This window comes from Platalea leucorodia (assembly GCF_965183815.1).
Source record: "Platalea leucorodia genome assembly, chromosome: 21".
Lineage (NCBI taxonomy): Eukaryota > Metazoa > Chordata > Aves > Pelecaniformes > Threskiornithidae > Platalea > Platalea leucorodia.
In genome coordinates, this window is record NC_138843.1 from 4769932 (window position 1) to 4785691 (window position 15760).

The 15760-nt window shown below is 51.9% G+C and overlaps 1 protein-coding gene across 1 annotated transcript; it reads right to left on the reverse strand.

The window, feature by feature from the left end:
* Positions 1 to 5231: 5231 nt before the first annotated feature.
* On the reverse strand, positions 5232 to 15367 carry ACER1 (alkaline ceramidase 1; the record flags this gene model as incomplete). The annotated part of the gene is made up of 6 exons (XM_082330912.1): positions 5232 to 5400; positions 6218 to 6355; positions 6950 to 7087; positions 8232 to 8370; positions 8749 to 8863; positions 15275 to 15367. 6 exons carry the CDS (start codon positions 15365 to 15367, stop codon positions 5232 to 5234), a joined length of 792 nt encoding a protein of 263 aa, XP_082187038.1.
* Positions 15368 to 15760: the final 393 nt, after the last annotated feature.

Consider the following 15760-nt stretch of genomic DNA (forward strand, 5'->3'; position numbering starts at 1 on the left):
GTAACGGTGACTTGGGAAGACAAACGCCATCACCCCGAACGTCCCCCCTTCCTTCTTCTTCCCCCGGTATTTAATTGCTGAGCCTGACGCCGTATGGTGTGGGACATCCCTGGGGTCAGCTGGGGTCAGCTGTCCCAGCCGTGTCCCCTCCCAGCTCCTTGTGCCCCCCGGCCTCCTCGCTGGTGGGGTGGGGTGAGGAGCACAAGAGGCCTTGACTCTGTGTAAGCGCTGCTCAGCAGGAACTAAAACATCTCTGTGTTATCAACACTGTTTCCAGCACAAATCCAAAACACAGCCCCACACTAGCTACTGTGAAGACAATTAACTCTATCCCAGCCAAAACCAGCACAAGTTCTTCAATGATTAATTTTTAAATTGGTCCCAGAAAGCACTCGGAGAAATATTGCAGTTTGCACTTTATTGGCATTACATGGCACTATTTCTGGCTCCAGCCCAGCAAAATATATTCTTAAGTGCAAGCAAGTGCCATTGATATCAATGGAATTATTCATATTCTTAAAATTAAACATATGCTTAAGCATTTTAGTGAACTGAGACAGCTGGTCTCTTATGGAAGGCCTATCTAAATAAATGCAGCATCGATTGCAGATTGTGAAATTTATAACCCGATGCACAATTGAACGTTGCTTTTGGTGAATACTTCGGCATTTGAGCTAAGTCTTTGCCTTTTGTTAAATATTTGTGACAGTGAAACTAAGTGCGCCATTTCAGAACAACCTGATTCAGTTTTACGTTTAAACACATTTATAAAAAAACCATGTGCTTAAGTGAGCTCATGAATCAGGACCCAAGTGGCTGAATGTTCATAGAAAGTGGATATAAAAAAGTGGAGAATGGTCCTAATTGAAACCATGTTTTGAGCTGTAATGGGAAGGCACAGAAAAATTAATCCTTCCATTTTCGGTATTTTGATAGCAGCCATTACTAGAGAATTGGAGTTATTGGAACCACTTTGTCAGACAAATGTGAACGGCTTATTTTTCTTCTGAAAACAGCAGTGAGAATGTCTTACTAAGTGGAACCACATCATGGGGTTTTATAGAAACAGCCAAGGAGATCATTTGATCTTCTGATTAAAAATAATGTTTTTCTCAACTGATTTATTTGGCCATGTAATGGCCGTGCTTCTCCTTACTGAGAAGTGATTTTTACCCACATCTCCTCTATGATCACTGGTCAAAACCAGCCCTGGTTATGTGTGCAGCCACCGTGTGAGCTAATACACACCGACACGGGCAGGGGACCTCAAGACCTTGACTGCTGCAAACACAGTGACAGAATATTTGCTGAAATACGACTTTCAGCTAATCAGGACCTGATACCTTTCATCTGTCCAGAACAGCCATCAATATCTGGAAAATCCTGGCATTTGTTTATGTCCCTATGGCTAATTTTGTCTTATATGAAAAACAGATAGCCAGGATGTAGGTAAAACAGTGGAAAAAAAAAAGAAACATCTTTCCTAGCAGTTGCGAGGTGGGTGTAACAGAATTGCCAGCCCTTGAGCTGGAAATCCTGTGTCAAACCTCAAAAGTAGCACTTAGAGTTGAAAGGACAAGACTTTTAGAGGCAATAATTCTTGGAGCTTATCTCTTTCCTTCCTGGGTTTCTTAGCCCTTTGTGTTCGTGGTTTCCAACTTTTGATTGCAGACCTAGGAGGTTAAAACTAAAAAAAATCAAAGCTGAATCAATGTTGGTTTAACATGACTCCAGCAGAGGGTTCTTTAAATCAATCGTAAAGATTGCCAGGCTGGCAATAAAATCCCAGGACCTAGCGACATCCATTCCGTGTTTCAAAACTATTATCTTCCTTCTCTTTGAGACAGTTAACAAATAAAGATCTTTTGCAAAAGGCATAAGAGACATTCCAGTGAAGCAATTTCTTCTCCTGGCATTGTTAAGAGCAAGGACTGGGTTATTATTAATTACTTTTGCATTATTTATGCAGGTCCATGAATGTGCAATGTCTTTTACAGATAAATCACTCTGCCTTGAAAAGTTTCCAGTCTGCGAGCCAAATCCTGCAGTGTAAATCTGTAACAGCAGGAGGCAATTCGGTGCAGCAGAACAGGTAAGTGTTAATCCTTGATGCTGCAGGACTGGTGTGTTATCAACATTATTATTTCATTTGTGTTGCAATTGCACCAGACTCAACTGATGCCCTTGTGTCACAACGTCTTTAATCTGGCATCAGTTGAAAGGAGCAGCCTCTATCCTCTTCCTCATTCCTGCTCCTTCTCTTGCCTCTTTTCTTGTGGTTTAGGCAGCCACATGGCGAACCAAATCAGGGAAATGATCCGGGTTAGGGCTCATCTGGCAAAAATAAGGAAAGGTTTAATTTTGACCAGGCCTAACTCAGATCCCCGAGTGCAGGGTTTGCAGCTCTTCCTGCCCTGCCTGTTTTCCTGTGTTGCTCTGCTGAGCGAGCTGGCTGCGTGCACGCCGGAGGCACTCACACGGCCAGGGGTCCCGGTGCAGAAGGTACCGTCAGAACTCCCCACAGCTTGGCGGGGTTGAGAAGGGGCCTCTGTTGCCTTTCACCCTCTGAGGGCTCCCAGCTTTACCCGTTCAGCGTGCTGGTCATCTCTGCAGGGCCCCTTTCAGCTCGAGGCGAAAATGCCCTGACTCGTCCCTTTGATAGCCCCGCTCTTTTTTGTGGGGTATTTGTCAGCTCGGCACTGCAGGCTGCGCCCCACGAGCTGGAGCCGCGGCTCCCTGGCAGGAAGGACAGAGCATCCCCAGCAGCTCAGGGATCTTTTGGAGGTGCCGCCCCAGCCTCAGATAACCCTGTGCAGCCCTGGGGATGCCCAGACCACAGTCACACACTGGTGTCAGGGCTGCTTCGCTTTCTCAGGCTACAGCCCCGCTTGGAGCAGGAGGCCCTGCCTCGGGCGCTGCAGTCCTTTTAAAGCTGCTTTGTGGGTTTCTTTTCTTTTCTCTCTTTCTTTTTTTTCCCCCCCCCAGGTTCCCAGGGCTGGGGATTCAGCTTCTGGCTTCATCCAGAAATCCCTGAGGGTTTCAGATCCCCACGAGGCCTCTCAATGTCTTGATCTGCTTGAATAGGCATTTTTAACGCGGCCCCGGCTGTCATCAGGGCCTGTTACAGTCACTCAACTGCAGCAACATTGTTCTCAAGGCAGCGGCGCCCGGGACACCTCCCTTATTACCATACCACACGGGGGATTTTGCTGCTGGGTTTCTGTGCCGAGCATCACACCGGCTCCACGGCCAGAGACGGCCAATTAGCCCTCCTCGCCCACATCCCAGCCTCCATCCCTTCGTGGCTCTCAGCATCTCCGGCCCGCAGGGCTGCTGGCGCCTGTCCATCTCCGCCGGTCCTGTCGGAGGTGAAGGTGACCCCCTTTTCCTGTGCCAGGCTCCCTGGCAACGCGGCCTTTCTTTTCCAGCGGCCTCCTCCACCCCCTGACGGGGAAAGGGGCTGTGAAAGCCCCGCTGCACTTTTGAACTTGCTGCCGGCGCGCTCAGTGGCTGCGCAGGGCAGCGCCGACGGAGGGGCCGAGCCCAGCAGGGACCCGGTGCAATTGCCCAGAAGTTATTAATAGGCTGTAGAAGAATGTGATGGGCTGGGGAAGGGGTGAGGCGGGGGGGAGAGCAAGAGGGAGCGAAACGGGGAGGGTCAGCAAAAGGGAGATGGGGTGATGAGTGGAGAGGCAAGAGTGATGGCATGCAGGAGAGACAAAGAGGCAGAGGAGGAGATGGGCACCAGCACGGGCACACAAAGGCTGGAGCTCTGAGTCCCCCTGTCCTGCACCTTGAGCCAGTGTCTCGTCAGTGGCCGTGCTGGCAGAGAGGCGTCTGACCCCGGTGCCGGGCGATGGAGAGGGCAGGGGGACCAGGCCTGGGGGTTCAGTCCTTGCGCAAGGCATCCCTTTCCCAAAATGAAATATTGCTCGGGGTTCATGAGCCAAATTTGCCATCTAGTGGCTCCGGGGACCATTGCAGAGGGACCCACGAGGCAGCGGCGGCCACGGGAGGGCCACGGCACAGGCGCTGTGTGGCACGCTGCGCAGCACCCTCTGCCTCAGAGGTTAAGCACAGAGTGCTTCTGCTTTTGCTTTGCTCACAGGGGCCCAAAAAGCCTGTGGTCCCTGGAGTGACATTACCTTGTCCTGGCTGCGTTGCAGGGAGCCAGCCTCAGCCACCCTGCCAGCTCTCCAGAGACAGTCCCCGCTGGTTGGGCGAGGACCCAGACCCACCACATGGTTCATCTCGCCACTGTACTGCAGCAAGGCTTGGAGCACAAGAGTGTGTCCCGTGGCTGCGAGAGCAACTTCTTTGCTGTTAGACTGCGGGGAGAACCTGGAAAGCATCGCTTTGTACCCGTGGCACAGCAGTGGTCTTTCTCTGAGGCTTTACATCTTCTCTTTGTTCTTGCAAAGGTACCAACGCGTTTATCTAACGTACTGGCTCCTCACCTCACTCTCTGCCACCAGCCAGCCCTTTCAGCAAGCAGAGGAGTCTCCAAGTTACACATGGCCATCGGAGACCATCAGAGCTGGGGAGGAACAAGGGCCACTGGGGGCTGAAGAAGGGGTAGAGCCTGGGGTAGAGCACCCCAGGCAGGACCTGGGCCAGCAGAGCCTCTTTTGGGCTGTCGGCCAGGAGGATTTCTCTTTATAAACAGCTCTCCCTAAGGCAGAGAGTGCTTTGGCTGCCCTGTCTGTGGGAGTGACTGGCAGATAACAGGGCATGTGGTGCAGTCAGGGCAAAGAAAGGGGCTCAGTGCAAGTCAGTGTCCATAGCTTTAATGCACAGGTCTCCTGAGCAACACCACATACGTCAATAAATAAAATTAATAATAATAATTAGAGCAGCCCCAACAAACCCAGCTGCCACCAGTTTGGCTTCTGTGTTCTCGCTGTGCTCTTGTCAGCAAGGGGTGCCAGCGCTCGACTAATGCAGAAGACACAGAAGAAGCACCGTCTCCCTCCCCTTCTCAGTGGGGATCTGCTGGAGGAGGAGATCTTCGGTTCCCTGGACGCCAGTCTGGGCAGAGTCTTCCAAGGCACCTGTGGGCTCCCACCCTGCTTCATGCCCGGCATCACGAGGCCTCAGCTGCTCCCTGCCCCATCCGCTAGCCACATTGCCCTTGTCCGAGGAACAGGCGCACAGCCGAGGTCTTCCCCATGCAGACGCACACGTGTGCATCGCGCACCCCGTGCCCGAGGGATGCCTGAGGGCAACCGGCTCTAGCACTGCTTGTGGGATTCCTCCAGGGCAATGTAAGGCACCGCGACAGGCCACGAGTCGCTGGGCCAAAATCCTAGCTTTGGCTTGAACGATGGCATCTCGTAGTTGACGTCAAAGTAGATGACCAGTGGGCAGCAGTATAGGAGGGACATGGCTATCAGTATGTGCCTGGCAAGGAAACCAAAAAAACATGTGTTGGACAGGGGTAGCTACATCTGCTCCTCCTGTACCTTGTAGCGGTGTGCGGCTGGCATTGCCACCGTGAGGCTAGAGCCAAGGGGTACGGCAGTGGCAGGCAAAGGTCCCAATCCTGTGATGCACGAGGGCTGCAGGGAGCGTGGGTCCTGCAGGGTTTGTGCCTATGGGGAAATCCCAGCAGAGCTCTGTGAGCTGGGGCTGGGACAATTCCTTGCACAGAGGCGATGGGATATAGGGGACTTAAGCCCCAAACCAACCCACCCATTCCACCTTGCCTGGCCGGGCCTAGCAGCGCTGGGTGTCTGTCCCAGTCATCCCAGTGGTTTGTGAGGATGAATCTGAGCATGCGCGCTGCGTGCAGCACTTACAGCCACACTTGGCCAGGCACTGAAATGTCTTGCTCAAGCAAATCACTTTTTCATTTTGGCTATTAAAATAATTTAAAGAACATTGCACTTCATCCAGCTTCCTGGGAGCAGATGCAGCCCTTTGAAAGCAAGCTGCTTACCTGGAGGGACTTTTAGAACAATTTCACTTGCAAAACACCATTTGGCTGGTGCGGAGGAGGGAAGGGATATTAAACAGTGGTTAGGACCAAATCCTTGGGCTGGGGCCAGGGTGAGGAGCAGCATCAATCGCAACAGAGGAAAGGAGGAGAGGGTTGGGCAGAGATGCGGCTGCTCCCTGGTCAAGTATCACATCCCTGCTGCCATCTCTCCTTAGCTGTGGCCCTTCAGCCCCTGAAATGTTTGGGCTGGGGTTCCTGCCTCTGCGCTGGAGCCCTTACCAGAAGCTGTGGAAGTAGGGGAAGTTGATCGCCTGCCAGAGCCCGCAGAGCCACCTGTCGCTTATCCAGCTGCTGATGGCCAGTACCCAGCACACGACCATGGCTGCGGCCGTCCAGTGAACCCTTTTGTCATTGCACCTGGAAGACACAGTGAGGGAGAGGGAACGGAGTATCGTGTTGGAAGGAAAGACAGTTTTAAAGAGGGCTGGTTCCTGTCTGCAAGTGCTAATGGAACAGAGCAAAAGCCAGCGAGTTTCTTCTGGAGAGTATTCATCAGACCACAAGAACTAGAGAAGTGTGGCTCTGTAGGGGGGGGGTCTGACTTTCTGTGGGTGAGGATGATGCTAGGAGATGCCAGGGAACTCTTGTCTTTCTTCCCAGATCCTGGGGCTTTCTCCCAACCCCACGCTGGTTCCCAAATCCCCCACAAAGGGGAAAGAGCTGCAGAGATGGCAGCTGAGGAGGAGAAGATGCACCCGTCCCATGGATTGTCCCCATTCTGCGTGGCACCTGGGCCAGATGGCCTTCTTGTACCCCACTGCCCACAGTCCTGCCTGTGCCTTTTCCTGGGTCCCTCCCAGGCTGCCCCAATTCTTTGCAGAGCTGATAGTCACACGTGGCTGATGAAGTCTTGGGCTCCGTTCACTGTTGTGCACAGAGTCACTGCCACGTGTGAGCCTGCCAGGAGCGTGCAATGGACCTACAGATGACCCCTCTCAGCCCCCTCCTTACTTTTTCAGCTCACACCATGTCAGGTACAGCAGGTGGAAGGCGATGCAGTTGAGCGCGTAGGCATTGAATGCTGGTTTGATGAAGGACATCAAGGTACTGACCACAGTGGTGATACCAGTCAACCAGAAGAAATGCTTCCTAAAGGGAGTTGGGAGCAAGTGTCAGTGCCCTCAAGGTTCACAGCATGGAAGGATAAGGATGGGAGAGGTCCTGCTTATTCCCAGAGAGAGGAAACCCTTCTCCAGCACCTCCAATCTGTTTGCATATGGCTGACCTCAGCCTCTGCAGTAGTCCTGGCAGGAAGGCTGGGGTATCTGTTTATATCTGTGCTTTGCCAAAAGCCCCCCAGTTAGTCCATGACGGAGCGGGGAACACAGCCCGGAAGGTAACTTGTGCACTTTCATGGTGCTACCAGAGATGAGCATCGAGAGGCAAAGGCGTCGGGAGCTTTGCACAGGGAAGGGCTGCAAAGCAGGAGTCCCAGCAGTGGCGGGCAGGGGCTTGAGCCGTGCAAACATGCAGATTTGGGCTGACTGAACAACAATAGGGCTCAGAGGGGCCTTTCACATGCAAATCCCGTCCCAAGTCCCTTCCCCTCTCCCCCAGCCAAGTCTCCACAGTGAACTCCTGGTGACCCCCACCATGGCATGGGAAGAGCAGACTTGGAGCAGGCCTTTGCGAGGCTTCTAACTGGGCTGGCTCAGAGGGCTCCAGCAAGCCTGCCAGGATGAGACCATCCTTTGGGCAAAGCCCTGCTGGGTTCCTGTTTCTGCTGATCCATGCTCACTCAGTATCCCTATCCTTTCTGCTGAGCTCCAATAGCCCAGCCAGCCCTCCTGCAAACAACCTTTGAAATGTGGGGTGCTGACTTGGATCAGCTTGTCCTATGGGAAACCCCATCAGCCTCCAGGGAAAGCTCTCTGTGGATGGCAGGCGATGCTATGACAGTTTGACAGCATGGGTAATTGAATGTCAGTGCTCAGGAATATTTAATTTCCTAATTAATTTTGAAATTCTCCATGCAAAGTTTCCTCTGCAGCTTCGCAAAGACAAGCAGCTCCAGTCGACAGGATGGCATTTCCCTGTGGGAAGGTTTTTTACTCTTCCTCTGTCAGCGCATCCACCACTGAGTGATGGAGGGTCTGGTCCCAAAGCAAACTGCAGGAACCTCAACGCTGACCCCTTGCAGGGCTGTGGGCTGGGACTGTGGGTCACACACATCAATGTCCATGTCCCAGCCCTCCCCTCAGGGCCTGCAACCCTGTCTCCCGGTGAGTCGTACCTGCTCTTGATGCATCTGGGGAAGTGAACCCTTGGGTACCAAAAGGAATATGCCACAGCCAGCGTCCAGAGGATGGAGAGCTCATCCAAGAGTTGTCCCACGTAGCTCAGGGTCATGTGAAAGTACATGGAAAAGATGCCTGCAAGGAGCAAGGACAGCTTGTGTCAGCAAAGCTCTGTCCTCGCACAAGCCTGTCTGGCCTGAGGAGTTCTTGGGGGCCATTCCTAAAGACACACCGTTCCTGAAGGGCAGGGCATGGACCTTGGCGTTAATGGAGACTTGAGTGAGTCAGTCCACACAGCACCACGGGGATTTACTGGGCTGGAAGCTGTGCGTCCACAGCCAGCAGGAACCATGAGCTGCAGGGCTTCAAACAGACGCGGCTGTTTGGTTTCCCACTCCAGCTTGCCCCTGTGCTTTGGCCACTAAGAACCAGCCTCCAAAGCCAAAGGTATCATGAATGAACAGCTGGGTACTCTGGCAACCTGTCTGGTCTTCTCACAACCTTGGCACCCACCTACGCAGAAGAGCAGGCCAGAGAAGAAATACAAAGGCAAGGCACGCTGCTGACGGTACTGCCGGTTCAGGTAGAGCAGGGCAGGAGAAAGGATAAAGAAGCTTACATTGCTGATCTGAAAAACAAGAGGCACATTCAGCTTATTGCATGATCTTGGGCAAGTCCCATCCCACCATGTACCTCAGTATCTTCACGTGCAAAGAGGATACTGATCTCTAGTGGAAAGCATCGCGGGGAGGCAGGTATTACTCTTGGCACGGGGAGAGCGCAGAGGCGTTTCTCAGGAAGCGAGGCTGGAACTGGAAGGACAGCTATTGCTGTGACAGCAATGGCTGCAGACATCTGTGCTCTCCCTGCAGGCACCTCTGGGGCCAGCAAGCCCCGGATAAGCTGGTGTGCCCCTTTTGGGTGATGGTTTAACTTCAGCTGCCCAGGGTCTTCAAGCAAGCTGCCAAAGCCCTTCGTTTGCAGCCATCTCCTGTCAACCCAGACCTCCCCAAAACCCCCTGGATGGCTTCTGCCTCTTTTGGCCAGCAGGCAGCCCCCTGCGAGGGGCTGGGTGAGTGTGAGGAGCTGGGCCACCCCAGCAAGCCACCGTCAGGGAAACCACTGTTAACTGGGAGTGGGTGCAGTGGAGGGCAGCAGGACGTTGGTAGGTGGGAACAGGACGGAGGTGACATCCTGTAGTGTCATGTGCGAACCCTCCTGGCCTGGGGAGGGGAGGTATTCTGGACACTAGTAATTACATGAAGTCATAAACCTCCTTTAAACATACCTAGCAATTGAATGCAGCGAAATTATTCTGCCCTGATTTCCAACTCTGCAAAATTGCTCCATTGACAGACTTTGATTTGTCTGGGGAGGAGGGGATGGTACTGGGGCTCAGCCTGCTGCTGCTGCCTGGCCTGGTTGAAGGTGCCAGTGCCTCGGGGAACGGCAGATGCTGATGGGCAAAATGTGGGAGCTGGGGAGGAGCAGCAAGTGCCCAAAGCCTGGACCTGTCTGCTGGATCAGGCCTGCTCCACCCTGCAGCTAAGAATGAAGTTTGAAATAATCCTTACCCTCTGTGGGTTCTTATCCTGGCTTTTTCACCTGATTTTGCAAACTCGGTAGAGGGATATCATGGGGAAGCACAGCCTCCCCAGGGAAAATCTTTCTTGCTCGTGAAATATTGTGACTGCGGTGCCACGTTTTACCTGCCAGGCAGCTCTTTGGGGATTTGGAAGATCAGGGCAGAGCCATCTGCTAAAATGCCATTTGGCAAGACACCAGGGTGACTTTTATCTCACCCTGACAATCCTTTTCCTTTCATCTTCCAGCTAGATGCTGACCCAGACCCCAAGCCTGGAATCTGACCTCCACAGCTGGAGTCTCACCCCTCAGCAGCCCTTACATGCACCAGGTAAACTGCAAAATCCATGCTTGGCTTGTGATATCCAATGGGATCTGAGATGATGGTAACAGGGCTGCAAATCACAGGGATGTTGTCATATATATGAAACACACCCTCTCATATTCCAGAGGGAAACACAATTCACGCTTAATGTAAGGTCTCTATTCCCCTTAACACCTGGAGATTAATCTTGAATTTCACTAAGGCTTTCATGAAACAAGTTGATGCTCCCATTAACAGCAATTCTCAGGCCAAGTGTATTGGTTTTCTATAGGTGCTTAGAGCCAAATCCAGGCCTGTTCCCATTCCAGCTATGAAAAGAGAAGTGCTGGTCCCACTTGCACACTTGAGGTCAAACTGTTCGGGAATGATCGAGAAACCAAACCGTGTGTTAAAGTAACAACTGTGTTGCAAACATTTCTTTTCCTGCGAAATGGTTAAAGAGGCTTTTGGAAGACAAGCAGGGATAGCAAGAAGAGAGAAAATGCTTGCAGAAAAGGCAACAGCATACAAGTGCCAGCATGCACGTCAAAGTGAGGAAATGCGGGAATTCGAGATTGCGTATGGAGAGGTCTGAATCCCTGCTGCAGTGGGCATTGCAACAGTGCCATTAATTACATGATAGCAGTATTATCACTTTATTAATTCAGTATGAAATGTGCAAGATCAGATATCAGAGGGGAGTGATAATCAGGGGAACTGTGCCAATAGAGTCGAAAAGATAGAGTGACTCCTTGCAGGGCAGCCAAACTCAGAGCTTGGGGGAGAGCCGCTACAAAACCGCATCTGTGGGGGACACAGGGTCTTCATCACTCGTCGGATCCAAGCCCTGATTTGTAAGTGCTGTCTTATATCTTCCCTTTAGGATGTGGCAAGCTCCATCTCAAATGTGGTTAGGAGGGTTTTGCTCCCAGTACTCCCATTAGGAAATTTTTCCAGAGTCTCTGCTCACGCTGAGGCCCCCCAGCATGGCTTCTACTTACACCTAGCCGGGCCATACTGGCCAGGAGGCACCAGCTCGCTCTGCCCAGGATGCCAGGGAGACAAGAGAGTGGTGATGGAGCCGAGGTGTGATTTGACCTGTGAGAGTGACTTAGCCCTGTGGTTTTCCACTCTGTGAGCTCACAGCCACGTCCCACTTCCTAACAAGTGTGAGTTATTGCTCCAGGTGCCTAAGCCAGGCCCCCCTACACTGGCATTTGCTTCTTTCCCTAGGAGAAAGGCAAGACTGGGATCAGCGACACAGCCCTAATCCTGGTGTATTAGCAGGATCATGGGAAAGGACCCAGGGCTTGTGCAACTCAGCACTTTGCAACCTAAGATGGAAGGAGAGACTTGCAGAGAACCTGTTTGCACCTCCATCCATGACAGGGTGAGAACAAGCCTCCGATATGGATTGGGATGGGAGATGCTGGTTTGCAAAGCTCTGAGCATGGCAACAGCGCCCTAGCAGCCAAGGCATGTTCTGGTCCTTACTCAAGACAGGCATTTTCTGCAGTGAAAGGAGATTTCTGCAAGACTCATTGGAGTGCATTCATTCATTTAAAGGCCAGCAAACCAGCTTTAGCTGATAGAAGAGCCCACAGGACCAAAGACAGAAGTGAATACCTCAGAGGCTCTCCAGACCTGTATAGCAAGTTCCTAATAGGCAGACCTGTGTAGCAGAAGATGAGGCTGTGTGTCCTGACATCGCAATGTCACGCCAGTGCTTTGGGGCAGGAAACAGCTGTTTGTCTAGTGTTTGCAGAGCGCCGGGCAAGGAGCTGCCGTACTCCTGCACGGGACTTTCTGGGCAGGCGAGAGCGCGATGCCTCTGCGATGCCGCGGGGTTGCTGAGCCCGTGCAGAGGGCTGGGGCGCATGCCACAGCTCTGACACACTCTGAAAGTGAATGCTTCTCTGGGCATATCTAGGTAATTTGCACCTGCAGTTGAGCTTGTCTCCACCGATCGATGAAGCATCCAGGAGCTCTGGATACGCAGCAGTGTCAGAGCTCCTGCTGCTTTGCCAGAGACTGCTGAGGATTTGGGTGTCATTACCAGCATCCTGGATCAGTCATTTCAGGAAAGAAATGAGGGCAGAAAGACAAGTCCCTGACTGATGACCCTCATGTAGCACAATACTGTTCTCCTACGAACAGCCAGAAGACAATAAATTTCTGGGTCACTGAGTCACTATAAATAGTTAGTTCTTTGTTGCTGAACTGCATCCAATCACGAGCCACCGTGTATTATTAGGTACTTAAAGATACTGTTTACATTCTTTGCTCATACCCTTGGTGCTTATTTCTAATAAAAAGCATCCAACCCAAGCAGACCTGCGAGAGAGTGCGGCTGGCATAGAGGAATTCTCAGCAGCACATTGCTGCTGCTGGCACAAAACTACCCTGCTGGAGTCCCAGGCAGTCTTGGGAAGAAGACGTTGAAGAGGATGCTCCGTTAGGAAGCCCTGCTGATTTAGTGATTCAGGAGTCTTGGGTAGGAGCTGGCTGGATTCCCAGCTAGTCTAAAACTCTGGCAAAGTGATGCTGAAGTCAATATTGATATAATTATCTCGGGGCAGGCCAGTGAGGTGAGGCCTGTAAAGCTTGCCACAGGGAGGAAGCAACCTGAATATGGGGAACAAATGAATGCAGGAGAAAAGAGAATGAGATCCAGGCTGTTAGGATCACATCTGAGATAGCGCCCAGAGCCCCAGCTGGATCTGCAACATGCTGCCAGCCAGCAGGGATAGCTCGGGATCTCAGTCTGGTCCGATTTCTATAGTGCCTTTGTGTACCTTTAGGGCACAGCACAAGGAGCCTGATCCTGCGAGAGAGCCCAGAGCATGACGAGGGCTCCCCTGGTGCTGCTGCAAGGGGCGAGAGCCAGGCAATGCCAGCCGCCGTCTGCAGGCTGATGAAGGGGTGATGCCCATGTAAGTGATGCTCCTGCCCGCTTTTGGTTACAAGGTCTGGCCCTGAGCACGGTGCAGCCTTTGGGGCTGTTGTCAGATGCTCAGACAGCAGTAGTTTTTAGGAAGGTTTGCTCTTTTGTCTCCCCTTGTTTGGACGGGAGATCACATGCCAGCCCTGATGCAGGCAGCTGTCAAGGCAGGTTTGGATCTCCGTTACTTTCTTTAATCAAGAGTCACATCTTAAGACAGAAACTGCAGAAGCGGTACCCTCCGCCTGCACAGGCGCTCTGCTGAGCTCCGTGGACTGGTAGAAGCAAGCCTGGCAAGGAGGAGATCAGTGCAGAGACCAAAAAAAGCTCTTTCTCTGCTGTGAAAGAGGTGTCCTGTGTTCACATACAGGGAGGGACAAGGGCTAGTTTAGTCACTGGAAAAAATCCCGCAGGTTTTGCTCTGCCCACATCTCTCTGTGTTCCTCGGTATCGCACTAGTTTGCATCTGTGCAGAAACATGCGTTGGAGAAGTTTTCGTCTCCTAGAGGAAAGCTGTGTCTCAGTCCTACCTAGTGCAAATTCATCCAGATAAGCCTGGTGCCTCGAAGGTGGTGTAGTATGGAAACATGGGAGACGGCTGTGGCTAGTAGGGACCTCTGTCCAGAACTAGGCACCTGGGTAAGATTTTGAGGAATAGCTACATAATTTAGAAACCTGTGCCACAAAGCGACCCAGGCAGCTAAGAGTTAATGATGTTTTAGGGGAATTAGAGGGCTGTGGGTCCTAAGAAAGACAGTTATGCATCTGGCCAGACCAGCTGGTGTCTAGCAGTGTGCCGCAGAGAAGTTAGACACGTAAGTGCTTTTGGAGACCTCCTGAGATACTTCTTGGTGTGTTAAGGATCCTGAGCCACTTTGACAGTCTGGGCGTAAATCAGGATCCTTGTGAAAATGGGGTCTCAGCTCCAAAGACACATTTGAAAAGTGCTGCCTATGTACTAAACTAGGAGGTTAGGCAAATTTATTTCCCAGAATGATTTCTGATTAAAAAATAACTTTCAGACTTCCTGCTCTTTGTGGAAATCAGCCCCTCTCCAGTGTTGCCAGTGACACTCCAAAACACAGAGGCATTTGGCATCTCCAGCTACATTTGAAATGCTGATGTGAATATAAGTGATTTCTGTACCTCCTTGCTAGTTATGCCTTGCTCTGCAGCTCTGAGCCCATCCAACAGGGATGCAGTGCCAGCAAACAGGCGACAGCACGACACACTCAGTTGGATGCCAGAGGGAAGCAGGGTTTGGTCTGGACTGGCAGATCTTTATTTGTTAACTGTCTCAAAGAGAAGTGACTATATACAGCCCGAGCACCGCTCCTCTGAGACCCTGGCTGGGCAATTAGAGCTTGGGAGCTGCGGGACTCGGGTGAGGGAATTATCGTTATTATAGGCAATTTATTAAAAGCAGGAAATGCTTTTAAAAAAGAGGAAGAGACATTTCCATGAGAACAAGAACTTCTAGTGTTAGACAGTAATTGCTAAAAGTCATAAACAAAGCCTTTGGAAGGTTGTAAATCCACATGCCTCACACCCCTGCTAGCCTGTAATTGCACTGAGGTAGAAGGACATGCTTGCAGAGACCGGTTATCCCCCGAGTCCTCTGCAGACAGATACGGATGCTTCTAGCCATGCTTGAGCCAGGAGGCTGTGTTCAAGGGACTGGCACTGGATGGAGTCTGAATTATAAAGGATCACAGGAGGTGAAACTGGCTCACGCATCAGCTTCCCTCTGTCTTGAGTTCTGGATTCCCAACCTGCTTGACACGGTTCATGCAAGTGCTGTCTCTCATTTTGCCACTCCTGTACATTTAGCTGGAATATATGAGCCCTGTGTGGGACTTACCCCAGTTGGCAGGAGAGCTGCAGGACTGGTATAACAGGATCTCACAAATCTGGGCTAAGGAGCACCGCCACGGTTTTCTCTCTCTTCCCCACACGTGCCAGAAGTACCCCTGACCCCAGCTCGTTTTGTGAGCAACTTGGCTGTTGTAAGCAGTAAAAGGCCCATGATTTACCTGAAGCTCAGAAAACGTTCCCCGTACCAGCACCCTCCAACACTAGGAAGTTCAAGGGAGTGAGCAGGAGAAGAGAAAACAAGGTTGTCCCATTGCATCTCCTAAAAGCAGCTCCTGAGTGCCCGGAGCCGGCTGCCTTCGTGCCCCAGCCTGCCCTTCGGATGCGCCCACACTCACGGTGTTGTAGTACTCCGCAATGACCGTCGAGCGCTCAAAGTTGCCTTCACACCAGTCGACTTCGGCACTCTGGTAGGAAAATATGTTCGGCATTGTTGGGCCACCTTTGCAAAAGGGAGAGGAGCGGGTTAGTTTTGCACCCGGGGAAGGGTGTGCTGCACACCCAAGGGGAAAGGGGAGAAGCGCAGTCTGCCTGCCTGCCTCTTGCACGCACACGTGCTCGCGTTACACCAGCCTGCGCAAGCACAGCATCCTTACCTTCCTATGACAGACTCATCCTCTTCCCAGCACGCATCATATTGCAGAATATTTCCTCCTCTCTCCCCATGACGGAGGAGTGACAAATCACCCTAGGAAATGTTCTTGAACTCTGAGCCTGGGAATGGTCGCCACAGCCTCATCCATGGCATTAACGTCTCTCATCAGGCCCCGTCACTGCCACACGATGCTTTCCCATTTCAGCCCTGTCCTTGTCACCCTGTCTTC